The sequence below is a fragment of the Panthera pardus genome, unplaced genomic scaffold, assembly GCF_024362965.1.
Source record: "Panthera pardus isolate Hobbes unplaced genomic scaffold, ASM2436296v1 HiC_scaffold_20, whole genome shotgun sequence".
Lineage (NCBI taxonomy): Eukaryota > Metazoa > Chordata > Mammalia > Carnivora > Felidae > Panthera > Panthera pardus.
In genome coordinates, this window is record NW_026526766.1 from 91388823 (window position 1) to 91416172 (window position 27350).

General features: G+C 60.9%; 1 protein-coding gene across 1 annotated transcript in view; it reads left to right on the top strand.

Annotated features, from left to right (window-relative positions):
- The first annotated feature begins 5667 nt into the window (after nt 1-5667).
- The window catches only part of SARDH (sarcosine dehydrogenase), a 60546-nt gene continuing 38863 nt past the window's right edge, over nt 5668-27350 (top strand). The window contains exons 1-12 of the mRNA XM_019434962.2: nt 5668-5772; nt 6001-6192; nt 7864-8223; nt 9530-9708; nt 10769-10948; nt 11641-11764; nt 11991-12091; nt 19108-19212; nt 20352-20481; nt 22928-23014; nt 23319-23409; nt 26631-26772. Of these exons, the coding sequence (XP_019290507.2) occupies nt 6108-6192; nt 7864-8223; nt 9530-9708; nt 10769-10948; nt 11641-11764; nt 11991-12091; nt 19108-19212; nt 20352-20481; nt 22928-23014; nt 23319-23409; nt 26631-26772 (1584 nt within the window). The 5' untranslated portion in view covers nt 5668-5772; nt 6001-6107. The remainder of the gene's footprint in view (nt 5773-6000; nt 6193-7863; nt 8224-9529; nt 9709-10768; nt 10949-11640; nt 11765-11990; nt 12092-19107; nt 19213-20351; nt 20482-22927; nt 23015-23318; nt 23410-26630; nt 26773-27350) is intronic.

Sequence of the window (27350 nt, forward strand, 5' to 3'; positions counted from 1 at the left end):
ATAGTCTGGGTAGCGACCCAGGCTCACAGTGTCAGGGACCTAGGTCTTTCCGAGTTTTCTTTTTGGTCTCCTGGGTGTGACTTCACATGCTCCCAGATGGGACTTTAGCTCCAGCCTTGGAATCTACCTTCCAGCCAATAGGAAGGAGAAGGAGCAGGGAAGGGGCATGACCATCTTTCTTTAAAGCCATAACTTTCTTCTGGCCATAACTTGGCTGCCTAGGAGGCTGGGAAATGCAGTCTTTATTCTGGTCTGATTACCAGAGAAAGATAAGAGAATGGGGGGAAGCAGGAGGTGATAGCAGCCTCTGCCAACGGAGACAGAGACCAGCGGCCATGAGGGGTCTGTGGGGCAAACACAGGCTGTCAGGCCCCCTCGAGGCATGTCTTGGTGGCGGATGGACAATCTTGATTCATGGGGAAAATGCACAGAATGCTGAACTTCCTCAGACACTCCACAGTCCTTTCCCACTCGGATATGAACAACACCCTGAATAGCTCAATTCACACAAGTGAGCTACACAGTAAAACACACACACTTGGGAGAGAACGTAAGTTTCTATTTCAACTGCCCCAATGGCTTTTTGGTCTGACATGTTTTTTAAAAACCTTTTTTAATGTTTACTTGTGTGTGTGAGAGAGAGAGGGAGAGAGAGAGAGCAGGGGAGGGACAGAGAGAGAGGGAGACACAGAACCCAAAGCAGGCTCCAGGCTCCAAGCTGTCAGCACAGAGCCCGACGCGGGGCTCGAACTCGCAAACCGCGAGACCATGACCTGAGCTGAAGTCGGACGCTCAACCGACTGAGCCGTCCAGTCGCCCCTGGTCTGATGTATTTTGTTTCTTAGAACTGTCTTCTGACACCCCCTCTAAACCCCAAACCCTAACCAACGTGCCAAACGCATGCTTGTATTTCTCTCCCCGATTGGGGGGCTCAGCGAGTTCAGCAGAAAAGGGACAAAGTGTGTTCCCAGGGTGGAGACCGGCAGCCGGGCCGGGGGAGAGCCTCTTGTCTGTGGGCCCCGCGCTCTGCTCTGTCGGCTCCCGGGAGAAGCCGCTGTCCCCAGTGGTGGGAGGTCACAGCTTTGTGTCACACTCTAAAGTAGGAATGTGCTGGGCACCACTGAGACATCACGTCACAGAAATACTGAAAGCGGACGATGGGAAGAGATGCACCAGGCAGGTGTCAGAGCGCAGAGAACAATATTGGTATCAGACCAATATTTGCTTTGGGGCAAAAAGCGTTCTTAACGTGTAAAAACAGTGGTGGTCACAAGTGGCTCGTGCTAGGTCCTGTGGGCCTCTTTCCGGCTCTGGGTTCAGCGACTCCCCGCTGGCAGCTTGAACTTGGTGCTGGCGGGAGTATTTACACCAAAGGGATCAGCCAACGCTCCCCACCTCGAGCCAAATGTTAAATATTTAGCAGCACCCCCCCCCCCCAGATAAAGAGGTTCATTATTTCATGATAAAAAGGGACAATGAAATGATAAGCTAGAACAATCCTGGAGCTTAATACACTTCACAACAGAGCCTGAAAATCGATAAGAGGAAAGCTGGCCGAATTATGGGGAGAAATGGACACATCCCACGAGGAGAGGGCGCGTCTAAGCTGATCTCGGAAACTGAGACAAAGCCGAGAGCAATCAGGAAGGAAGCTCCCTGCCAGGGGCGTGTTCCGTGAGGACAGCGTGAGAGCCCGAAGGAGCCCAGGATGCCAGTCCCAGTGGGGGGATCCGCCTTCCAGTCTGCCTGTGGGTTCCCTCTTGGGGCAATAGTGCCCATCCTGGGGCCGGGTCCTGGTCTGGGGTCCAGCTCTCCCAGGGTGTCATACTCACATATGGACACCAGGGGGCGGTGTTTCTGTAAAGATTCAGCCTCCTGAGGCGGGGGCGGGGGCGGGGGCCAAGCCCCCCATCCCGGGAGCTGCTGCCCTCGCCTAAGCGCCCAGAGGCCTTTCAGATCCCAGGGCTGAAGACAGCACCGCACAGCCCCCTCACCCTCTGCTCACTGCAAGACCCCTGTTTCCCTGAGTGGGTTCCTGTTTCTGGGAGCTCTGGCCCCCTGAGCTGGAGAGAGGAAGATTGTCTTTGCCTCGGGCAATACCTGGGGGCTCCCAGTCTTCGGGCAGAAAAGCAAAGCTCCCCGAGGCCAGCAGGAAATGTGAAAGGGCAAACTGGCAGGGTGGGGACAGTGGCCAACTGGACGGAACAGGCCCATCTAAGTGCATCTGGCTGGGGGGGAGGGGGGGTGGCCCGTGTGGCCCAGCCTCTCAACTTTTCAAGAGGAGCTTGGAAATCTCCAGGGTAACACATACAAAGCCGTAAGCACAGCCTGAATCTCGTGGGCGGGTGGGGGGTGGGGGAGGCCTCCTGACCCCGGGGGTTGTTGATGTGAGAGCCCCGGGGGTTGTTGATGTGAGAGCCTAGAGGGTTTGGCTGACCTGGCAGGGGGCCTGGCTGGTGTGTGTGTGTGTGTGTGTGTGTGTGTGTGTGGAGGTGGGGGGTCTTCTGTCCGTGGTCACTGCTTTTCCATCTCCCGCTTCCAACAGCCTCTGCAGGGTCTCCCTCCGAAGCTCCGTTCTGTCCCCCTCCCCTGGGCAGTGTGGTGCCTGAAGCTCAGTGTGGCAGCCCCAGGTGACCCGTGAAACCCTCAGTCGGCCTGGCCCCGCAGAAGGAGCAACCAGTTCCCCGCCCCCCCCCCCCCCCCCAATACACACACACTATTTCGCTCACAAATACTTTGCGGAACAAATCAGAGTGAAGCGGGAGCCTTGGGGCCCTGCACGGAGCCGCCCACACCTGCTGTGTGGGTCCCAGGGGTGTGGAGGGACTCTTCAGCCTCCCACTGGTAGGAACAGCTGTGCCCAAGTGGCCGCAGCCCTGAGTGTGCGAGGCGGGGAGGGGGCCGCCTGCCTCTGGGGGGAGGACCACCCCTTAGCCCCGGATGAAGAAACACCCTGTCGTCATGAAGCCATGGGGGGAGTTGATGTTTTTGTAGGGTCTCTCTTGGAAAAAAGAAAATCTTGGAAGCATTCTAATTCCAGCCCTCAAAGTCTTTCTGGAAACTTCCCTGCTCCCTGGATTGCCCTGCCTGACACCCCTTGGCTGTGTTGTGCCTCAGTCAACGGCACCGGTCTTTTCTTTTCTCTGAGGTGACACGTGTAGAGCGCTCGTGGCTTGTCCCCCAGTAGGCCCCCGGAGCACCTCGCAGAGGCCACTGGGGCCAGGCTGGGTGCCACCTTCCTCGTTGGATGGCAGCCAGTGCTGCCCTGTTGTCATTCAGTGTCCCTCTTTTGCAGGGCCACGCAGGGAGCTCTCTGGAGGAGGCTCCTCCCCCCGCCCATCCCCCTGCTCCACCTTGGACTTCTGCCCAGTCAGAGGGCGGCCTGCAGGCGCCTCCCTCTGTCCTGGAGGCCTGGCCAGCGGGTGGGGGCGGAGGGCCGGCCAGGGCCTGTGGGGAGGGCCGCCCGGGCAAGGAGGGTGCTCGCCCAGGTGCATGCAGGCCATGCGGGCAGGGGGCAGCCCGCCAGGGTGTCGGTCCAGGGACAGGGGGAGGGCTGGCACTGGGGGTGACCCCTCACCCTCAAGGGTCAACTGTCACTCCACGTTGCACCACGGCTCTCTTCAAAGTGCACTGGAAGTAGAAGGTAACATAGGCAGGGAAATTTACAAAACTTCCCTAAAACTGACACGACAGGGGTTATAGTCCTTGCGCCCCAGATGGGGAAACTGAGGCTCGGCCAGAGGAGACAGCCCTGCCTCAGCGTCCCTGGCTGGAGCCTGCCCACCTCTGGAGCTGTGCCGTCCAGCAGCCTGGGGAGACGAGGTGGCCCATCCACCTGTCCCGGACCCGAGCCGGGCCTGACCAATCACCTATCCTACAACGCTGACCCACGGCCAGGCCTGGCCCGCCAGCCACCACCCCTTGTCCAAAGTCCAGGGCAACTCTGCGGCTCGCTTGGCTTGGGACAATTTTGCAACCGCTGCTTGTCTCTGAGTGCAGGGCCAGGAGAGGCCCGGGCTGCCTCGGCCGCTGCCTTGGGGCCACAGCAACCGCTGTGTCCCCGGTGCCCCTCATGTCTAGTGGTCTGAGGACGCTGTGGCCACGCTCCGTCTTCACTCTGTCTGACCTGTCCTTCGCCTCAGAGTGAGTGCAGCCTGGCCCCAGGCTGCTGGCCTGGCCCACCGTGAGCTGAGTGAGCAGGCTGGGCCCCCTGCCCTTGGCCTGAGCACCATCCAGCGAAGCCTTGCACCTGCGGGGCGACCTTCCTTGGTGGGGGGCGGGCGGGGGGAGAGAAGGACGAGCAGGGGAGTGAGTGGTCTCTCCTCTGGGCAGAGACTGAACGGCCTAGGTCCAGAGTCAGAGCGAAGGCTTCTGTGTGGCCCAAGGCAGGCTGACGCCCCTCCTCTCTGGGTCCCAAGGTCCCCAGCAGTCACATGGAGGCAGGCATTCCTGCCCAGGGGAGCTGGGCACTGTGCAGCTGGCAAGCCAGAGGCTCAGGGACATCTCTCAAAGCGACGGAGGGATCCAGGAGTTCTGGAGGGCAGGGTGCAGACAGCCAGACTTTCTGGCTTGCCTCTGAAGGCGGTGGGCACCCCTCCCCCGGGACCAAGCAAGCCGGAGCTGGACAGGCAGGTGCTTGCGAAGGCCCTGGATCCCCTCCCCAGGGGCCCTCACGAGCCAAGGGGCCTGGCACAACCCTGTTGCTTACCCAGCACTTTTTGCCCACGTCACCTCATTTGGGGGCATTGGAGAGCACAGACAGGCACGGGCAGGCAGGGGTGCACGGGGGCACCGGAGCATACCTGTAACCCCTGTTTTAGAGATGAGGTGAGGTCACCCGCCCCAACACCCAGGGTTAATGGGGCCTCAGGGTCCACGGGACTGCTCTGCCGCCCACATGCTTGCGGCCCTGGCAGCCAAGAAGCCAGAGGCGGTGGGCGGTCCCTCCCGGCGGGGTGGTGGGCGGCGACAGGGGCTGGCGGGGCGGGCTGGGGGCGGGCAGCCCGGTTCCGGCTGGGAAGCAGCTGAGGAGGAAGGAAGGGACGGCACCCTGCAGCCCCCGGGCCGGGCACTGGCAGGGGGCGCCAAGCGGAGCAGTGGCCGGCTGGAGGTCCCCCCCCCCCCCCGGGAGGGGCAGGGCCCGGGCCCTCCCCTGGGCGGGCGGGGTTGGGACAGATCAAGACTTCTCTCCGCCTCTGGCTGCAGGAACCTTCGGGCTGCGAGGGCGCGAGCCCTCCTTCACCAGGCGGAGGCTCCGTCAACCTCCTTCACCCCACAGCCTCTGAGGAGCGCTCCTCTGGCTCCGGCTTCACAGCTCAGGTGACAGCGTCGCTCAAGTCCCCACCCCGTCCTAATGCCCCCGTGCCCTGGGCTGCCCTGCGCCCTCACCCCGGGGAACGCACGGGCCACGCTGCTGACCGGCGGGAGAGGGTCAGCGGGGCCGGAGAGCGAGTTCACGTCGAAGCAGCTGCTTCGGGTGGGGGGAGCACCGGCGGCCCCCCCGCGGCCCTGGGAGAGCCCCAGGCCCCGTCCCCGCCCCCTGGGAGACTCCGCGGGCCACCGGAGGGTGGGGAGGGGGCACGTGGCGGCCCCCGGGGCGGGAGGCACTTGAGCTGGCCGGACGGGAGCGGGGACGGGGCAGCGCGGGCGGGCGCGGGGGCGGATGCCCAGCCTTGAACGTGCCCCACAGCCACGTGACGCCGACTTTCCACTGGCAGGGCGCCACTCGCTGTTGGGGGTTCCTGGAAGATTAGGGCACTTTGGAGACAGAAGGTAAGTTCAGATACGTGGCCGGGGAGCCCCTCTGTGGGCAGGAGGCAGGTGGGCCTTTAGACTGGGGGGCAAAGGGGGGCAGAGGGACTGAGATGCCTTGTCGCCCCCACCCCGCTGGGGGGGGGATGGGCGCCGGGGCAGCCCTGAGCAGCTGGAGAGCTGGGCCCCCCACCCACGTCCCCACTGTTGAGGTGGAACAGGTGTGGCCGCGAGGCTCCTCTCCCCCAGACCAGGTCCCGGGAGAGCCTGCAGGCCTGGGCTGTGCTCGGCCACTCGGCCGCCCTGTGACCTTGGCCACCTTAGCCTTCTGGCACCTTGCTCTCCTCCCCTGTAAAATGGGGACAGCAGTCATACTGACCCGAGAGCATTTCTCGGTTGCTGAAGGAGGAAGTTTGGCACCTGGCACACTCTTGGAAACAGGTCTACTTTTTATTTTATTTATTTGTTATTTATTTATTTTTAAATTTTAATGTTTATTTATTATTGAGAGACAGAGAGAGACAGAGCATGAGGATGGGAGGGGCAGAGAGAGGAGGAGACACAGAATCCAAAGCAGGCTCCAGGCTCCGAGCTGTCAGCACAGAGCCCGACACGGGGCTCGAACTCGCAAACCACAAGATCGTGACCTGAGTTGAAGCCGGGCGCTCAACCGACTGAGCCACCCAGGCGCCCCAGAGGTCGACTTTTTAAATTAAATTAACGAGGTCATAAATATCAGTCATGACTATGACTGTAGGTGGCACCCGTGCACCTCACATTCGCCACTAAATGCCTCTTGCTTGTCCTGCTGACCCCAGAAGGGGGCCCGGGAGGCCCCTCCCCATGGCGGGCAGGATACATCCCCAGGGAGACGCGTCTTGGCCCCTTTGCTCCTTAGGAGGTGGGCCTCCTGTCGTGTTCTTGTAATTATGTGACTTTTCTGGTTGGGAGGGCTTCCTGAAGGAGGAGGGATTTGAGGTGAGCCCTGAAGGCCCCTGGGGGACACCGAGGAGGAGGCAGAGGGGCAGGGAGGGGGCTTCCCCTCCCCCCACCCCCACTCTCCCGTCTGTGTGCCCAGGTGACTCCTTCACCATGGCCCCTGCCCCAGGCCCTCTGGGGACTGACACCTCCCTCGGTCTCCCCCCCACTGCCAAACCTGTCCCATCACCACACCGCGGTGCCGGGGGCTCTTCCTGCAGACCTGTGGGACGCGGGGCGCGGTGCTCAGGAAGGTACCCTGCCCAGTGTCCTGAGCCCCCTCCCCCTGCAGCCTGCCTCTCCCCCCTCTGGAGGTCATCTCTCTGGGTCCTGGATCCCCCTGACACCTGAGCTCCTGCTTGTCCTCAGCGCTCGGGTCCCCTCCCCGCTCCCTGCCCTCCCTCACCGGTGACCCTACTTCCCCAGGTCTCCTATCGGCCCCCTGCTCCCCACCTCCCCTGTGCCCCCGACACCCCCACCCCCCCAGCCCAGGGCCGGTGCTCTGTCACAGCCCGGTTCACTGTCCATGTCCGTCCACGGAGGATGAGGAGAGACGGACAGAAGCAGGCCACTGTCGGTGGCAGGTGGCAGGGTTAGCAAGCAAGGGGCCTCGCAACGAGGCCCGTCTCGGGGCCGGGAGACAGTGGGTCTCTGCACCCACCTGCCAGATCTTAGTTTCTGCAGCGGCCTTACGGGGCTCAGTCACTCGAACTGTCCAGAGGGTCTCAGCGACGCTTTGCTCCCTCGAGCCTTCGTTCCTGAAAACGGCTCCCACTGTGGGAACGGGGGCAGAATGTACGTTCCCGGGATGAGGGAGGGGGTGAGGGGCCTCTGACTGCCTGGGTCCAGCTCGTGGGTCAACCTGCAATCATGTCCCCTCGATGACCTACTCCAGCAGCCCGCCCCTGGGCTGGCAGGGACCTCCTGCCTCCCACCACGGTCGCCCTGGGCTCGCCAAGGCCCACAGGCCCTCAGTCCCTGAGCACTGGGCTGCAGGTGCACTCGGGTCCCCGGGGAGGCGGAGGAAGGAGGGCCTGGAGGGTATGGGAGGCTGTCCACCCCCCCCCCCCCCCGGTATCACCTGGTGCAGCCCCCACCCCTCCACGCCGCAGCCAGCCCTGGCTCTCTCCCCAGCTCCCTGCGGTGCTGAGTCTGGAGTCCCCATGGCCTCGCTGAGCAGAGCCCTGCGTGTGGCCGCCACATGCCCTCGCCGGAGCCGGACGCGGGGCCTGGGGCTGCGCGCCCTGACCGGCCAGGCCGGCCCCGCCGCCGAGAAGAGCGTGCCATACCGGCGGACCCTGAAGGACCCCCAGGGCCCCTCGACGGTGGCCCGGGGCCCAAGCCAGCCCCTGCCCAGCACAGCCCACGTGGTGGTCATCGGCGGGGGCAGCTTGGGCTGCCAGACCCTGTACCACCTGGCCAAGCTGGGCGTGAGCGGGGCAGTGCTGCTGGAGCGGGAGCGGCTGACCTCCGGGACCACCTGGCACACGGCAGGTAGGGGCCGGGGCAGGGGCGTGCTGGAAGGGGCTGATTCCGGGTTGGCAACCCGAGACAGCCGCGCTGGAGGAGGAGGGGCACAGAAGACGCGGGTTCATCCGAAGGTGGGGGGGTCCTCCTGGCCCCCCACGTCTCTGAAGAGCAGAGGTGGGGAGGAGGGAGCGGGGCCGTCACCGGAGCTGGGGGCCCAGACAGCTGTCTGTTCCGGGAGCAGACACCCCTCCCCAGACAGAGCCACTGTGGATGAGGGGGGTCCTCCGGCGGGTCTGGAGCACAGACGGGGAAGGAGCCATCGGGGCGATGCAGAGCGGTGTCCTCCATGGGCACCAGGTGCGTCCGTGAGTCTCAACCTGCTAGCTAACCAGTGGGCACGCACGAGGCACCTACGGTATGCACGCAGCCGACCTTCTGCCTTAATCCCGGGTCCTGGGTTAGGTTTGCCAGTTTCTGGGGGGTAAACACCCCCACCTTGGCTAACGTCATGCTGCCGGCGTGAGGCCACTGGACGTGGAGTCGGGAAGCAGTCCGGGCCTCGCGCTCAGGCCTGCACACCGCTGCCTCTGCCTTCCCACCGTCCCGTCGCTGTGAGACCGGCCTCAGCCCTGGCCACCCACGCCCCACACTCTGCTCTGAATGGAGCGGCTTTGCTGCTCGACAGCCTGCACCTGGGCTTGTCGGTCCTGGGTCGGGGTCCTGGCCCCATCGTCACCTGCTCTGCTCTCCCGAGAGTGGAACTGTTTGGTGCCATTTAATGTCACCGTAAACTAATCATGCTGACCCCAGGGGGCTGCTCTGTCAGGCTGTGACAGGCTGAGCCCTGGCACGCGGAAAGTGTTCATAAATAGGACCTTCGATAGTGCCACAATCTGAGGTGCCCAGGGGCCAGGAGCCCCGTCCCCAAATCATCTTGGACCCTGTGATTTGTTTTTAAATTTTATTTATTCTTAGAGAGAGAGGGAGCGTGCACAGTGGTGGTGGGGTGGGGGCGGAAAGAAAGAGAGAGAATCCCAGGAAGGCCTCTCGCTGTCAGCACAGAGCCCGACGTGGGGCTCAGGGTGGGGCTCGACCTCACGAACCACGAGATCGTGACCTGAGCCCCAGTCGGATGCTTAACCGACCGAGCCCCCCAGGCGCCCGGTGCTGTGAGTTCTTGCTCATCTGCCTCTCCAAGTCCCCCAGGGCCTTCAGAGAAAGACCCAGGCCCGCCGCCTGTTCTTTGGGAGCCCGGGGCCTGCCGGGAGGGAGGAAGGGGTGCCCCACCGCCTCGCCGGGAACTGATGGTGCCCTGCCCCTTCCCGGCCAGGCCTGCTGTGGCAGCTTCGGCCCAGCGACGTGGAGGTGGAGCTTCTGGCCCACACCCGGCGTGTGGTGAGCCACGACCTGGAGGAGGAGACGGGGCTGCACACGGGCTGGATCCAGAATGGGGGCCTGTTCATAGCATCCAACCGGCAGCGTCTGGATGAGTACAAGAGGCTCATGTCGGTGGGTGGGAGCTCGGGCCTGGCACCGGCGGGGTGGGGACGGGGCAGCACGGCTCAGGGAAGGAGCCCTTGCTGGCGGGCCACCTGGGACAGGCGAGCCTTGGCATGCTCGCCTTCAAAATGGGACCGTGTTGTGGAGCACGGTCGCCGAGCCCCGGACACGGGGGAGGCCCCACGGTGGAGCTGTTACTGTCACCGGGCTGTGCTCAGGGGAGGCAGGATCAGTAGGAGGTCGCATTCACCAGGAGGCGTCCCCGACAAGGAGAAAGCTTTATGCTGCTGAAGAGCCTTGTATTGAGGTGGGGACATGGGTGAGGCCGGCGTCTCCAGCCATCTGTCCCCTTATAGAGCACCGACTGAATGCCCGCTCAGGGCGCAGTGAGTAGTGTGGCCAGCAGGGGCTCATTGTCACAGGGATGCCGAGTCCCCTGGGACCCAGGCTGCAGGCAGGGGCAGCTGGCTTCACCAGGGCAGGTGTGGGTTCCTGGGCAGAGGCGCTGGCCCCATCCGGCCTCATCCTGCCCCTGGGCTCGCTCGTCAGCTGGGACCGAGGCCTCCAAAGAAAGCCCCAGCCCCAACCTTCCAGCCCAAGTTCCCAGCAGCTCCCTGAAGCCTCAGCCACTTTCATTCTGAGACAGAGAATCCGATTGGCTGAGCCTCTTTCTAGTTGGGTGGGGCGTGTCCCCTTGGGATACCTGGGGACACTTGATTGGCTGCCCGTGGGCCAATCAAATGTGCCGGTGTGGCCAGTCCTGCTAAGCCAGGGGCCTGGGACCCAGGATCGGGTTGGCCTCCTGGGAGCGGGTCCGACTGGGGAATCTGGTCCTCAAGCCCAAAATGTTTGTTTCTGGAAGAAGCCCCTTCCTCACCAGAGACTGGTCTGAGCCCGTTAGGGGTGTCAACCACATAAGCCATTATCACCCCATGCCCCCAGGGGAACTTCCTGGAGGAGGCAAGTTTGGAGCTGCAGCCCGGAGGCCCGGAGGCCCAGACCGGGAGGAGAGCGGCCAGAGGATATCTGCTCCCCGAGGGCTGACTTACTTGCCTTTGGGTCCCTCTAGTTGGGCAAGGCGTATGGCGTGGAGTCCCACGTGCTGAGCCCGGCCGAGACGAAGGCACTGTACCCGCTGATGAACGTGGACGACCTGTACGGGACCCTGTATGTGCCGCACGACGGTACGATGGACCCGGCCGGCACGTGTACCGCCCTCACCAGGGCTGCTGCTGCCCGGGGAGCCCAGGTACCAAAGGCCGCCTGGCCCTGTGCCCCCCGCTCCTGGCCCCAAGAACCCCAAGAGCCCAAGGAAAGGAAACAGGTGCCATTCTCCCTGCTGTGTGACCTTGGGCCGGGGACAGCCTCTCTGAGCCTTTTGATCTGCCCCTGCAAAGGTGGGTGGTGCCTCGGGGGATGTCGGCCCTCCTTCCTTCCCCGGGGCTCTGGCCGTGCTAGACAAGGGAGTCCTCTCCGGATGTCTTCTTGAGTTTCGTCTTTTATCCGAGATAAACCCAGAGTCGTAGAACTTATTGGAAAGGACAGAAAAGCAAAAGAGAAGAAATGAAAATCACCCAGAGGGGAAAAATGTTGAGATTTTAGTTTGACCCCAAATACGTGTTTAGGAAGATACACTTGTATACAACGTGGAAGGAAGCCACACTGATCGGTGGTGACCTTTTTACCGAAGGACTAGACCACAGACACCCGTTAGCGACTCGAGCCTTGCTTTTTAAAAGCCACTTTGTGAGAAAGAGCCCCGGGTCTGGGATCAAGTTCCCCAAGTCAAGGAGCTCCTGGGGCTAGTTTCCAGCGCCATGGTCTCCCCACTTCCCCGACGGTGCCCCAGGTCCCGTCCAGGCGAGGCGGGGGGACATCAGGGGTGGTCAGCACCCTCGGGGAGCCCTGCATGGCTCTGGAAGCAGCCCCTCTCGCCCCCAGGTCATCGAGAACTGCCCCGTGACCGGCATCCGTGTGCGGACCGACGACTTCGGGGTGCGGCGGGTCGCAGCCGTGGAGACAGAGCACGGCTCCATCCAGACGCCCTGCGTGGTCAATTGTGCAGGTGAGCAGGACTGTCCCCTGGCTCTCGGGTGGCCACGCTGGCTGAGGGAGCAGCCGGGCCTTTCTCTGGGGGCGGGGGGGGGGGGGGGGGGGCGGGGAGGGGCCTGGGTATGACGTAGAGGAATCGCCCCGGGACAGAGGTGCCTGCACAGGCGCCCCACCCCACCTGGCACCACCGCCGCCCCTCCAGGCACAGCAGTGCTGACCTTTCCCTGCTCTGCCCGCAGGAGTGTGGGCCAGCGCCGTGGGCCAGATGGCCGGAGTCAAGGTCCCGCTGGTGGCCATGCACCATGCCTACGTCGTCACCGAGCGCATTGAGGGGATCCAGGTACATAGACTGTGGGAGGCGCAGGGACCTGGCTCTGAGTCCTAGCACTTGGCAGGTGGCTCGCCACCCTGAGCCTCAGCCACCTCATCTGTGAAATGGGCATCATAACCCCGGGTGCTTGGGGTGGGGTGACGGTTAAATGAAGTAACACAGGTGTGACCCTGCTGGTGCTGACCCCCTTGACCCTCGGGGCACAGCCCCGCACTGACGCCCAAGGTTGTCCTGCCTGGTGCAGTCAGTCAGTGCTTTGCCATGTTCTGTGCCCCAGGTACCTCTTCGGGGGACCCCCGTGTGTCTGCGTCCCCCAGATATGCCCCGGGTGCCAGTCCTGGCCCGGATTCCCCACCCTCAGGTCCTCCCCAAGGGAGACCCCTCCACCCCTCCAGCCCTCCGTCCTTCTACCCCTTCATCCCTCCCCCCTCCTTCGCCTCTCCCTCCCTCCACCCCTTCACCCCTCCTTCCACCCCTCCCTCCAGCCCTCCAGCCCTCCACCCTCCAGCCCTCAATCCTTCTACACCTTCATCCCTCCCCCCTCCCTTTCTCTGCTCCCTCCCTCCCTCCCTCCACCCCTCCCTCCCTCCACCCCTCCCTCCCTCCCTCCACCCCTCCACCCCTCCCTCCAGCCCTCCAACCTCCAACCCTCCACCCTCCAGCCCTCCATCCTACCCCTCCACCCCGCCCCCCTCCCTTCGCCCCTCTCTCCCTCCACCCCTCCCCCTCCCCCTCCCTCCGCCCCTCCCTTCCTCCACCCCTCCACTCCTCCCCTTCCCTTCGCCCCTCCCTCCTTTCACCCCTCCCTCACTCCCGCCCTCCAGCCCTCCATCCTTCTACCCCTTCATCTCTCCCTCCCTCCCTCATCATCCATCTGTTTATTAACCCATTTACCTCCCATTCCATGTAACCCTCCCTCCTTCACCCTGCTCACACCCCGCAAACATTGCTGCGTCTCAGGCCCTATCCTAGAAACCGGGGCTGTGACGTGACGGAGAGAAGGACCCAGTTCTTGTCTGGGTGAAGCTGGGGGGAGGTACGGACAGGCAAAGGAGCAAATCCGGAGCAGGCTGATGGGGGCGCAATGGCAGTGGTGGGGCAGGGCTCTGAGGAGGCCGGCACAGGGCTTCTTCCGGGACTCCCAGCCCAGGGAGGGAGTGCGGGAAGAGGGCAGGAGGAGGGCGGTGCGGGACCCACAGGCAGTTCAGAGAGGGGCCTGACGGTGGTGGTGGGAGAGTGGGAGGTGGGACCCGGCAAAGAGGGTCTTGGGAGCCTCCTCCCTGCCCTGGAAGAGCCTGGCTTCCCTCGTCAGTGGCTGGCTGCTAGGTGGCCTCCCCACCACTCCTGCCCCTGCCCCTGTTCGTGGATGAGTTTAATGTGATCCCGCCGAGGCCTCCAAAGGGCTGCTCTGTGCCACGTGCTCCCTGATTCTGTGGGGAGGGCTCCCCGGGTGGCCGCCAGGGGTCGCCCTCAGGCCGCCGTGGGCTCAGACTACAGCTGGGGAAAGCTGGGGACAGCCTGTGGGCAGGACAGGGGCTGTGTCCCCGGGAGGGATCACTCTCCTTGGGTGGCCACAGGGCTGTGCTACCCTGGGCACCCCTGAGGGTCTGACCCAGGCCTGAGTCCAGGCCAAGCACTGCCCCCAGCTCCTCTATGACCTGGTGCCTTCCCTCTCTGGGCCTAGTGTCTGTGGCTGACAAACAGAGTGTCCAGTGCTCTCTGCTGGTCTGGCTTTCCCACCAACCTCTGCCCGCTTCTGCAGAAGCTATTCTGCTTGGGCACCGAGCGATGGGAAAGCCCAGGCTCGGGGGCTGCATTTCAGCCCCCAATAACGCAGCCAGGAAAGTCATAGTGCTGGGTGGGCCTCAGTTTCCTTTTCTGCAAAACAAGTGATAACCATATGGACTGCACAGGGCTGCACGAGGTGAAGGGCCAAACACGGTGCTTGGCCTGTAGCCGATGGTGAAGATGACGATGACCAGGACCAAGGGGGCACAGAGGGGTCTGGCCAGCTGGTGCTTCAGAGGAAGAGATTAGGGAAAGCTGGAACAATCCGGAAGGCTTCCCAGAGGAAGTGGCCAACAGGTTTTGGATGGATGGGGAGCAGGAGAAATAATGCAAGGGAGTGGGCTGAGGTCCGGAGGCAGAGACATCAGTGGGACGGGGTCATACCCGTGGGGGGGGGGGGGGGGGGGCTTCTGCGTGGAGATGGCAGTGACAGTGCCCAGAGGACGCCTTGGGGCTGAACTGAGCATGTGCTGGGCACTCAAGGCAGCTCAGTGTGCTAGGGCCAGGAGCTGGAGACACTGATCCTGCTGGAGCAAAAGTCTGGGACTTCCCTGGCCACCAGGTGTCCCCACTGTCCTGCTCTATGGAGCTCCAGAGTTTCTGTTTCGTTTGTAGAGTTGTAGTGACAATGGAAGTAATGATATGATGATTACTGTTTCCGAAGTGCTCCGTTACGGAGACCTTCTTACACGTTCTTGACAACAGTCCTTCGACTGTTGTCTTCGACAACAGTCCTCCTAGTTGTCCAGCCAGCTAGGAGACTGGAGTGGGAGGGAGGGGCATCCACCAGGTTTTCCCTTTTGGTCTCTGCGTGGAGACGGGGCAGAGGAGTCCCACATCATGTGCCCGTCTCCAGGGTAAGTGGCCCATGAGGGAAGGCAGCTCCTCCAGAGCCAAAGAGCAGCAGGGGACGTGGCGTCTCCTGACTCTTGGTCACTTTCTAAAGTGATTTTGGTTTGTTTTTGGTGAAATCAGTAGGCAGTGTTTGCAATATAATGACAATGTAAATATTGTTAACTCCTGAGCAAAATAGTGTCTGACTTTTGTGTTTCCTGGAGTTATTGTTTTCCAGTTGCTCAGTTTTCTACGTAACTGTCACTAATTCTATCTATCTATCTATCTATCTATCTGTCTATCAACATTACCTTCATCCCCCCAAACCCCATACCCATTTTCGGTCACTCCCCATTTCCCACCCAACCCTCAGTCTTAGATAATCACTAATCTGATTTCTATCTCTATGGATTTTCCTATTCTGGACATTTAATAAAATGAAATCATACCATATATGACCTTTTGCGTCTGACTTCTTTCACTCAGTATGACATTTTAAAGTTCATCCATGCGGTGCATATATCAGAATTTCATTCCTTTCAATGGCTAACTAATAGTCTATCCTAGACCACCTTTTATTTGTCCAGTCATCTGTTGACGGACATTTGAGTTGTTTCCACTTTTTGGCTGTTATGAATAATGCTGCTATGAACATTCATGTAAATGTTTTTGTGTTGACATACGTGTTCATTTCTCTTGAGTAGATATCATGGAGTGGAATTGCTGAGCCACATAGTAACTCTATGTTTAACTGTTTGAGGAACTGTCAGATTGTTTTCAAAGCACATGCACTGTTTTACGTTCCCACGCACAGTGGGTGAGGGTTGTGACTTCCCCAAGTCCTCGCCACCACTGGTGATTCTGTCTCTTTGATCCCAGCCAGCCTAGTGGGTGTGAGGTGGGATCTCACTGGGGTTTCGAGCTGCATTTCCCTACTGGCTAATGATGGTGAGCGTCTTCCCATGTGCTTACTGGCCATTCGTGCATCTTCTTTGGAGAAATGTCTATTCAGACACCTTGCTCATTTAAATTGGGTTACTGGTCTTTGTACTGAGTTATAAGAGTTCCTGTTATATGCTGGGTACAAGTCTCTTATCAGATTTATGCCTTCCAGATACTTCCTCCCATTCTATGGGTTGTCTTTTCCCTTTCTTGATGGTGTTGTTGGAGGCACAAAAGGGCTTGATTTTGGTGAAATCCAACTTACGGATTGTTTCTTTTGTTGCTTGTGTTTCTGGGGTCATATTTCAGAAGGCATTTCCTAACCCAAGACCACAAAGACTTACTCCCATGTTTTCTTCTAAGAATCGTATAGTTTAGCTCTTACTCTTAGGTCTAGGACCCACTTTGACTATGGTTCGTGTATGGTGTGAGGTAGGGGCCCAGCCTCCTTCTCTGCGTGTGGCTGTCCAGCTGCACGGGCACCATGTGTTGACGACCGTGGCTTCCTCCTCGCCCGGCCTTGGCATCCTTGTGGAAAAGCAGTGACCATAAACGTGCGGGTTTATTTCTGGACTCTCATCCCCATTCCAGTGATCTATATGCATATCCTTGTGTTAGTGTCTTGATTACAATGGTTTTGTAGTGAGTTTTGAAATCAGGAAGCGTGAGTCTCCCAGCTTGGTCCTTCTTTTTCAAGATGGTTTTAACTATTCTGGGTCCCTTGCATTTCCATATGAATTTTAGGATCAGTTTGTCGATTTCTGCCAAGAAGCCCGCTGCGATTTTAACGACGATCGTGTTGAATCTGGATCCGTTTGGAAAGCACATCATCTTCGCAATATCAAGTCTTCATTTTGTAATCATGGGATGTCTTTCCACTCGTTCAGACCTTCTTTAATTTCTTTCAAAAATATTGCTGAGTTTTCAGAGTACAAGTTTTACACTTCTTTTGTTAAATTTGTGGGTATTTTTAAATTCTTTTTGATGACGTAGGTGGAATTATTTTCTTAATTTCATTTTTTTTTTTGCTCGTCATTAGTGAAGTGAAGAAATACAATAATTTTTGTCTGTTACGCATTGATCTTGTATCCTGCCACCTTATTGAACTATTTTGTTAGTTGTAACAGTTTTTTAGTGGGTTTCTTAGGGGTTTCTATATGTAAGATCACGTCATCTGCAGCAAGCAAGTTTTACTCCTTCTTCCAATGTTAATGCCTCTCATTATTTTTTCTTGTCTAATTGCTGCCTCAGAACCTCCGATATGATGCTGAGTAGAAGTGGTGAGGTAGACATCCTATCGTTGGGCTAGCCTTAAAGGAAGAGCTGAAAATAAGTATGTTTTAGCTGTGGGTGTGTCTTAGATACCCTTTGTCAGGAAGTTCCCTCCTATTTCTAGATTGCTGAGTGTTTTTGTCATGAAGGGTGTTGGAAATCCTTTTTCTGCATCTATTGAAATGATTGGTTTTCATCCTTTAGTCTGTTGCTATGGTGTATCACAAGGATTTATTTTCAGATGTCAAGCCAACCTTGCATTCCTGGGATAACCCCCATTAGGTCATGGCATACACTCTTCTCGTATGCTGCTGGGTTCAGTTGGCTGGTATTTTGTTGAGGTTATTTGCATGTATGTTCGTAACTGTCACATTTCCACACCCCCCCCCCAACATTTCAACATGTCTGTCAACTAGTTCTCAATAGTATGTTCTGCACAACTCGTGCACACCAGAGAAATCACATATGGTCTCTATATCCCATTCTCCCCGCCCCGGAGGAAGCCTTCTGCTCTTCTGAGTGGCTCTTTTCTGGGCTGCCTGCCTCTTGGCCTCTGCTCGGCTCTGACCCTGGGGCCGTCTTCACGCCTCTTCCGTTTGGATCCTTGATGTGCATGCGCTCTGGTTGCTTACTGAGAAGGGGCACATGGGAAGTAAAATGTTTTTGTGTTCATCCATGTCTGAAGTAATCCTTATTCTTTCCGGACACTTGATTGAGGGATTGACAGGGTCTAGAATTCTCCATCTAAAATTGTCTGTGGATGGGGCGCCTGGGTGGCTCAGTCGGTTAAGCACCAGACTTCAGCTCAGGTCGTGATCTCACAGTTTGTGAGTTCGAGCCCCGCGTCGGGCTCTGTGCTGACAGCTCGGAGCCCGGAGCCTGCTTTGGATTCTGTGTCTCCCTCTCTCTCTGCCCCTCCCCCGTTCATGCTCTGTCTCTCTCTGTCTCAAAAATAAATAAACGTTAAAAAAAATTAAAAAAAATAAATAAATAAAATAAAATTGTCTGTGGAATTTTGGAGACTGTGCTCCAGGTCGTTCAGTCTCCAGGATGCTATTCCCATGTTTCACCCCAGCATGCCTCGGTGCCGGCCTGTCCGTTCATGGGGCGTGATAGGACTCCTTTAATATGGAGATTCATGACTTTCAATCTGAGAAGTTGTCCAGGCCCATTGCTCTGATGTTCCTCTACTCCATTTCCTCTGTTTGTCTCTCTGGAACCCCGATAAGGTGGATGTTGGACCTTTAGGGTTGACCTTGTGATTTCCTTATTTTTTCCTTTCCTGATTTCCATTTCTTCATCTTGTTTAGCTTCCTATATGGAAGATGGTCTTATCCAACCCGCCTGTTGCGTTTTTCATTTTGATGATCATCTCCTGTTTCGAGACCTCTTTCTTGATCTGGGATTGTTCCTTTTCCATGGCACCTTATTTCACGGGCCCAGTCTTGTCACAGCTCCGAAGTCCCCGGTTTCACTTTTAAGTCCACAGGCCGACTGGAAGCTTGGAGAGGGAGGGCATCTCACAGGGGGTGAGGGTGAGCCATCCTTTTTGGCGAGCGGCCCTGGTGTCAGCATCTGGATGGGCCTTAGCTGGGGAGGACGGAGGGGATCTGGGCCCACTGCTTTGAAGACACCCTGGCCTGTCTTCCCGTTCACACACATTCTCTTTGTCTCCCGCTCACACATGTGCACACGCATACACACATTCTCACATTCACACGTGTGTGCACACACACCAGGCAGTCTGCCCGTCGGCCCCTGCAGAGGGAGCTGGGTTGCCACAAGCTGGGTCTCTACTGACTGGAGGGGATGGAGGGTGGCACTGGCTCGACTTGTGCAGTCTCCCCGCCCTGAACCCGAGCTGGGGCGTGGCCTCCACTCCGCACCCTCCAGCGTTGGTTCCTTTCTCCTGCGTGCGCTTGTCCCCCCGCGGCTCTCCTAGCGTTGTGGGCTACACCTCATCCCTCCCACCTCGCTCTCCTTACGGCTGCTGTTTTATGGGGTTTGGGGAAGGGGAGACTTGAGCGGGGGTGGTTTGTCCACAGTGTAGCCTGAGACCCCGGGTCCACTCTGCCCTCCTACAAAAAGGAGGCACCATAGTCCACCGTGGGCCTGTGCCCCCTGGCGGAGGTACTGGACCCACGGCCCAGCCCTGGCTGACCCTGAGGCCTCTCTGCTCTGCCTTCCAGAACATGCCGAACGTCCGCGACCACGATGCCTCTGTCTACCTCCGCCTCCAAGGAGATGCCTTGTCTGTGGGTGGCTATGAGACCAACCCCATCTTCTGGGAGGAGGTAAGACACAGAGGGATCAGGGAGGGGGGTGGTTCAGGGCTGCGTCTCAGTGTGGAGAAGCCTTCCTCCAGGAAGCCCACCTTCCTGAAGCTCCTCGGGTGCACACCTGAGAAATGGCAGGTCCCTTGGCCCCAGAAGGGTCAACTCGGTTTTCTCTGAACGTGACACACAGGTAGACCCAGACCTGGGGCAGGGAGAGCGCTGGCCTCAAACAGCAGAATAGTTACAGGCTGTGGAGATGTCAAATCACAGCTTTGGAAGACGACAAAAACGTTAAAACCCTGTGTCCACAGCAAACAACCCTGAGCCCGGACCCACGGCAGTGGCGTCTGTCCGGGCCCCGCGGCTCTCCCGGCAGCTTCTGGGGCTGCATGGAAGTCGGGCGGCCCCCTCGGCCCCCTCGAGCACGCCTGGGCCGCCCTCGCTCCTGGGTTCATGCAGACATCGAATGATTAAGTGACAACCTTGGGTCAGATTCCGTTTTACTTCCTGGGGACAGAGGGAGAGCAGCACGAAAGCCCCTGTCCCGGGGTGCCTGTGTTTGGACGGGGAGACCCACAGTAAACAGACAAGCAGTGGTGACCTGTGCTGAAGGAAGCCAGCAGGTTGGGAACAAGCCTCGTAAGAGTGGAGGCCTGTCCTTCGCGCCGTGGTCGGACAGGGCCCCCCGAGGAGGTGACGTCAGAGCAGAGCCCCCCTGGAGAGAGCACGGTCGGTGAGGAGCTGCCTCAGACCGGGGGTGAAGGCCCCGAGGTCTGGCCAAGCTTGTCCTTGAACTGAAGGAAGGTCAGCGTGGCCGTGGGCCAGTGGTGGACGGGGGCAGGGCCTGCCCTTGTAGGCCTCGGTGGGCCACAGAGTCACGGGGAGCCACAGGGCTGCTGGAGAGCAAGAGAGGGCATGGTCTGACTTAGGAGAAGGTCGAAGGAGGGTAGGAAGGCAGGGTGACCAGGTGGAGGCCATTGCAAGAGTCCAGCGCAGAGCTGGGGGGCCTGGGTCAGCACGGGGGAAGGGAGGGGACGGGCCCCACTGATGGGTTGGTGCAGGAGACCTGAGGGGCCCAGCCCTGTCACCCCCCCAACCCAGGGGAGACTGGCCGGGCTCGGCTCCCACTGGGCGGCTCCCCCCACCCGCCTCCCCAGGTGTCAGACAAGTTTGCCTTTGGCCTCTTTGACCTGGACTGGGACGTGTTCACCCAGCACATCGAAGGTGCCATCAACCGCGTCCCAGTGCTGGAGAAGACGGGGGTCAAGTCCACAGTCTGTGGCCCGGGTGAGTGAGGAGGCTGGAAGCAAGGGCAGGCATGCTGGGTCCTTCTGCCCGAGACCGAGGCTGGCCTGTGTCGGGCACGGACCTGGGCCGTCCCTGCTGCGAGCAGGACAGAGACACGACACCCCCGTTGCCGTCCCAGCAGAAGCACTGGGACTCCCACTGGGTGTCTCCCCCACCCCCTCTTTCTTCCTGGCACACACAGGGTCCCTTTAATCCTCAGTCAAGGCAAAAACACGGGTAGGGCCGGCCTTGCCCCATATCAGGCCTGGGGAGATAGGTTCGGAAACACACAGTGTTGTCGAAAGAGGAAACTTTGTGTCTGAGGCTCTGGGTGCCTCAGTGTCCTCGTCTGTGAAATGGGTGACAGCGTACCTACTCAGCAGGAGTAGAGCAAGGAGGAGAAGCCACATGTGAGGTGTGGGGCATGGCCCAGACCAGCAGACTGCCGTCAGCCCTGAGGGGAAGGGGTTAGCCGGAGGCCGGAGAGTAACAGGTCATCCACAGCCATGTAGGGGGTGAGGGGCCGGCCAGGACAGGAGAGGGGAAGGTTCTGATGCCCAGGGGCCTGTGGCCTGCGGGGGGGGCCAGCCCTCTCCGCCCGGTGCCCCTGGAGCCGCTTGAATCTGTTTGGCTCGTGAGGCGGCCCAGCCGCGGTGGGCAGGATGGACGTGCCCCTGAGCGCTGGACTCGGGGTGCAGGGCGTGGGTGGGGGGCCGAAGGCTCTCTGCCCTTCCCCCCGCAGCTTCCCCGGGCTTGCATGGGGCTGGCAATGAGAAGCACGGGCCTGAAATGATCCCAGGGGCCCGAGTCACCCGGGAACATCCTCTGTTTAATTGGACTGGGGAGTCATTGCTCCCAGGGAGCCCTATCTGGGGGGGATGTGTGTGTGAAGACATCTTGTGTCTGGCTTCCGGCCTGTGGGGGAGGGTTCGTGGGGAACAGAGCGCTTCCCCTTGCCAGGGAGGACGAGAGCGGTCAGTGGCCTTTGGCTTCCAGAACAGAACTGGGAAGTCCCAGGCCCCCTTGACTCCGGGGCATCCGGGGGCGGGCAGAGCTCCCATTCCGGGTCCCAGGGGTCCCGGCCAAGGTGGGGGCCCCTGTCTGTGCTGCCCAAACATCCCATCATTCTGCATCCATCCCCAAGCTGCTCGGTCGTGAGTCATTGGCTGAACGTTCAAGAGACTCTCGTCCCCCCCCCACAAAGCTCTCTCCTCAGATGCCCCGTGAGGTTGTCCTCACCTTCCTGTCCGCCTGGAAACATCCCCAGCCCTCCCGAAGCGCTCCCTGGGTGGGTGACCCAGCCACACCACTGTCACCCTCACCCTGGCTGCCCCTGTGCCCCCTGCCACCACCAGACACCCCCCCCTTCTCCCCCAGGGCCCGGGAAGCTCCCGACCTTCCTCACACGGGGTCGTGTCCGTCCCCATCCCGCACGGGACAGACCCGCGCAGAGGTTGAGAACTCCGGCTGGGGGTCAGGCAGCCCTGAGCCGGCTCCTGGCTCCCTGCTTCACTGGCAGGGTGACCCAGTTTCCACATCTGTTCCATAGTTAGTGACCATGGTTCCTACCAGAAGGGTCACTCACACCGCCCCTCCTCCCGTCGTCATTTCTTCCCAGACATTCTCTGTTTTGCTTATTTGCGTATTTACCGTCCCCTCTTGTCAGCTGCCTGAGGAGTGGGAGCAGTCATGGTCAGAGCCGAGCGCTGGGCACATTCAGGGGGGCGGCAAGTATTTGTAGATGGACTAACTCACAGCCCTGTGAAGTCAGTGCCATGGTCCCCGTTTTACAGATGAGGACACTGAGGCTCAGAGAGGTGAAGTGACTCGGCCAGGGTCACAGGGCTACAAAAGTTTAAAGCAGGGTTCAAGCCCAGGATTGTGGCTACAAAGCTCAGCCCTTTATAATGATTTCCCAAGGGTCCCTTGCCCTCCGTGCTCTGGGTTCCGCCTGTGACACACCTTCGGCCAACAGAGCAGAAGCCCCCGTCCCTCTCCCGGAGAACTTGGGGTCAGCCCTTCATTCAGGGACATTTATCGAACACCTGCTGTTTGCTGGGCCCCATGCTAGGCCTTGGGACACAGTACTGAGTGGAGCCCCATCCCTGCCCTCATGCACTCATGGTCCAGTGGGCAAGAATGATCAGCAGTGACGCGGCAGGAAGGTGGTGCCCTGTGACGGGGGCTTGAGGGAAAGGCCCCTCCTCAGCAGGAGGCAAACCTGGATGCTGCAAAGCAGAACTCGGTCCCGGCAGGGTGGTTCTGGCAGTAAATGCTGAGGAGCTCGGGAGCGTGACAGAAGCAGTCAGGGAGGCCCCCTGGAGGAAGTGGGGAAAGTCTGGGTGAAGGGGCAGCGGCAGACGCCGGTCCAATCACTGCCCTCTCGGGAGACCCCGCCCCGGGTGCATATGGCCCGGGGAGAGCTTCAGGCCCCCCTCCCTTTCAGAGTCCTTCACACCTGACCACAAGCCCCTGATGGGGGAGGCACCAGAACTCCGAGGGTTCTTCCTGGGCTGCGGTTTCAACAGTGCAGGTGCGTGTGAGAGGCCCCTCCTTGACACCCACCACCCTGATCTTAAAGCTCCCCCAGGCAAAAAAAAAAAAAAAAAGGTTCCCCAGGCAGAGTGTGGGGGGCTCAGGAGCACAGCGGCCCCTGGCAGGGGTGAGGGCAGAGGAGGGCCGCAGGGAGGGGCGAGGTCCTGTTAGCAGCAGTACAGCACCCCAGGTGTGAGATCCAGGGGTTCGGGGGGTGATGCTGGCTGTGGACACGGAAGGGGCATGATATTGGGGTGGGGGCTCCGGGGCGGACGGCAGACCTCTGGCCCTACTCCTTCTAGGAATGATGCTGGGCGGCGGCTGTGGGCAGGAGCTGGCCCACTGGATCGTCCACGGGCGCCCAGAGAAGGACATGTACAGCTATGACATCAGGCGAGTGTGCACCGGAGACCGTGGGCGGGGCGGCTGCTTGCCGGTGCCCTGGGATTAGGTAGAGCCGGGTATATAGCGAGCGCTATTTAGAAAGGAGCCTTCTCTGAAATCCAGAGGGCTTCTTGGAAGAGGCGCCAGTAAGGGAAGAAGGGGAGAAGGCTGCCAGCAGGGGTGGTTCTGCAGGCGCCCGGGGTTTGGCAGATTCACGGCCCTTGACAGTTTCCGGGATTTCTTGTCCCAGTGTCCTCCTCGACCCGCCGGATGGCTCCAGGATCAGCAGCGGGATCGCCTCATCCCATTTGGCAGATGGGGAGACTGAGGCCTGGGGAGCAGGAGGGACCCCGCGCGTTGCCCAGGGAGTGAGGCTGAGTTGGGTGGTTATGATCAGTGGGTGTGCAGCAGCTGGGAGTCAGATGGCCCCGAGCCCAGATGCCAGCTGAACGTTCACGTCCAAGGTGGCGGGGATACATCAGACCCAGTGCCCAGCGCTCTCCTCACCATAGCCCCGGGTAATGACGCACGTGCTGCTAATGTCGGGGGCAGCCAGGGCGTCTGTGTAGGCACAACTCTCTGCGTCACGTCTGCAAGGAAACGCTAGTCAAGCCTGAGCCAGGGTTGGGGGCGGGGGGCGCTGTCGTCAGAGCAGGGGGAGGGGGTCCTGGCCTCCATCACCCTCTGCAGGCAGGGCGAAGGCACTCACTCCCAGGCAGGGTCCGGAGGGTGGGTGTTGGTGGGGCCGGGGTGTCGTGCAGGGGGCAGTCGAGGCGACGGCTTAGAGGGGCGCCCCTGTGGGCATGCAGCCCGTTCCGTTACTGCTCCTGGCAGACAGCCTCCCTGGGGAGACCCCAGCTGCCCGGGGTGGGGGGGGGGGGTGCTGGGGTGCTGGTTCCGCTCAACATGCCCCCTGCTCCTCTGCTAACCTCACCCCTTCCTGGCCTGATGAAGACATTACACCCGCTGGGGAGGGCGGGGGGATGTCTGGCCCCCACAGAGGCAGACAGACAGACACTGAGATTCCCCCACGGCCACCCCCTCCACGGCGCCTGGCACAGCTCTGCTCTGTGGCTGCCTCCGAGCCCGTCTGGGGCTGCGCCCACGCGCTCCCAAGAGAGGAATGTTCCAGAAATGATAGCTTCAAGGGGCCTCGGGGATGGGCCGGTCCAAGCCCCTCCTGCTACAAACGGCGAGAAGAGGCACCGATGCGGGAGGCCGCTTGTCTGAAGTCACCCGGTGCGGGCGCCAGAGCGGGCAGGGACGCAGCGCCTCGCCTCCCTCGGGGGCGAGGGCTCCGGCACAGGAACAGACCGCCGCGTCAGGGCTCACCCCAGGCCTCGGCGGGTGGCCTCCCGGTGCCGCAGCGTCCACGGCTGCAGAATGCGGCTGGCATGCCTGCCCCCCTCCTGGGCTGGGGGAGGCCTGGCGGGGAGGGGGTGCACAGTCCCGGGTTCAGCAGGAAGCCCCGAGGCTGCCTGTGAAACCCCTGCCCGGTTAGGAACGGGTCTGGGCCTCCCGTCGTCAGCTGCCTTGCCTGGCAGGAGTGTTTTGTGGGCTGGTTCGTGGCGGGGAGGCTGGGCCTGGGCGTCTCAGGCTGGGAGGCAGATGGTATGGTGGGGGGAGGGGGGGGCAGGGAGCCCCTACGAGCTGGCGCCTGGGGGGGCTGGGGGGGGGCAGTGAACTAGCCCACTCACCCTTGTGGCTCAGGCAGAGGGTTTCCCCATCTGTGAAATGGGGGTGATGACTCACCTCTCGGTGCAGCGCATCTGGGACTCGCTTGTACGCGTCACGGTGCCTGGCACGGGCAGGGTCTGGGGTGTAGGCCGGGACTGGTAGTGAAAGCCCTTGGGTCCGAGTAACCGGGAGGGGGCGTCATCGTTTGAGCGCGGAGGGTGGCCGGACCCTAGCCCCGGCTTGGGCCCCCTGCTCACAGGAGGAGTGCTGGAGCCAGCCCGCGTGGCCACAGGGAGGGGCCCATTCCCCTGCCGATCCCTGGTCGTGCTCTGGCTGAGCTCGAGCCCACGCCCCTGCCATGCACACGTGTGCACAGACGTGAGCCGAGGCGGCAGTCCCGGGCGACGGGGAACCTGCCGGAGGGGCCGTGGAGGGGCCGCGTCTGTGCGTGCAGGGATCACCCGGCCCCGCCCCAGATCCAGCTTCCTCTTTTGTCCTGGGGGCGTGAGGAAGGAAATGCAGGACTCCCTCTCCCCACTTCCCGCTCCCCACCCCCAGCCAGGACTCTCAAAGCAGCGGGGAAGGTCACCAGTCCGGTCCTGGGAGAACCATGCCAGCTCCTGGTGACCGGGGCTGAATCTGACCAGAGTGGCCATCAGCCTCCGAGCCCCCTTCCTCGCCGCCTCAGCCCCTCCAAAGCCGGCCAGGCATTTCCAAACCCCGCACCCCAGCACGCTTCTCCTTCAGGAACTCCCTAGACCCCTTGGCCTGGCTCCGTGGCTCCCTCCCCTGCCCTGCAGCTCGTCCCAGAAGCTCCTGGCTCAGTGCAGGCTGGATCGCCCCTCGTGTGCCAATGAGTCAAACCAGGGGCGGCGTGAGGCCGCGCTGAAGATGGAGGCAGGTTCTCGCACACAGCACTCGTCCCTGGGCCGGCAGCAGGAAGGGGCCCCTTGGACGATCGCCGCGACTCGCGATAATATCCATAACGATAAGCTCACGTCTGTAGCCCCGCCCCCTGCCCCCATCAGAACATCGTGCTCGCTAGAACTGTGCGCAAACTGAGAGTCAATTAGCCCCGGTGAGGCTCCGACAGGCGTCACGGAGGATGGAACGTGGATGGGGAGGAGGGCCGGGAGGGCGCGTGAGATGCCAGCGGGTGGACAGTGAGGGAAGGGACGGATGGGGAGGCTGGTCTGGGGGTCTGAGAGGTGGGTTTGTGTGTGGGAGGGGCCGGGGGTCTGTGACCCAGGTGGGCCAGCAGCTACGCGGTCGGCTCGGGCAGCCGGGGCCGTCGGAGGACAAGCCGTTGGGTGTCTCGAGCTGCTGGCTGGAGGAGAGGCCAGGTGACCCTGTGGGGGGGGGGGGGTGTCGCAGCGAGGAGGCCTAGCTGCCCAAGGCTCCAGGGCGGGAGACTAGAGCCCGGACCCCCTCCCGAACCCATGCCCCAGGGAGGACTCTGGTGGAGGGATGCGGGTCCGGTTTGGCCCCGGGTCCTTGGCCGGCCCTTCCCTCACAGCCCCCGAGGCAGTGACCGGCCCCTCCGCCCGCCACAGGCGTTTCCATCACCTGCTCACCGACCACCGCCGCTGGATCCGTGAGCGCAGCCACGAGTCCTACGCCAAGAACTACTCTGTTGTGTTCCCCCACGACGAGCCCCTGGCGGGGCGCAACATGAGGACAGACCCCCTGCACGAGGTACCACACCCCGACGAGCGGCCACTCTCGGGGAGTCCGGGGCACTGGGGCGACGGAAAGGCGTGCTCTGGGCCGGGTGAGGTGACGCGGTGGCTCGGCCATTCCCAGCTCTCACCGACGGAGCGTGCTCGGAGCGCACACCCCGGCATCTTCCCTAACCGCCGACGGCGGTCGTGGGGGGGGGGGGGGGGGCACCGGCCGGTGTGTGCGGTCACCCATCGGGGACGGGCGCTGACAGAGAGCAGCATAGCCCCAGAGACATGCGTCCTGCGCGTGGGGCCTGCTTGAGATGCCTTTCCTCCCCGGCAAGCTCCTACTCGTATGACGAAACCCACTGTCAGGTGCCCTCCCCGGAGCCCAGCCTTGGCACTCTCCCAAGCCCCTGACGGTCCCCTTCCTCGTGCTTCCAACCCACCTCCGTGTCCCCTCTCCCACCCCCATCTTGTGCTGCAAGTTGTGCTCATCTAGGGCCCCGGCAACAGGAGCTCTGCCCTAGTCTCTCCGGTTCTGAGCACTGAGCACGGAGCCTGACTTTTAATACGTGTTCGGGGGTGTTTGTTGAATGGAGGCAGGCAGGC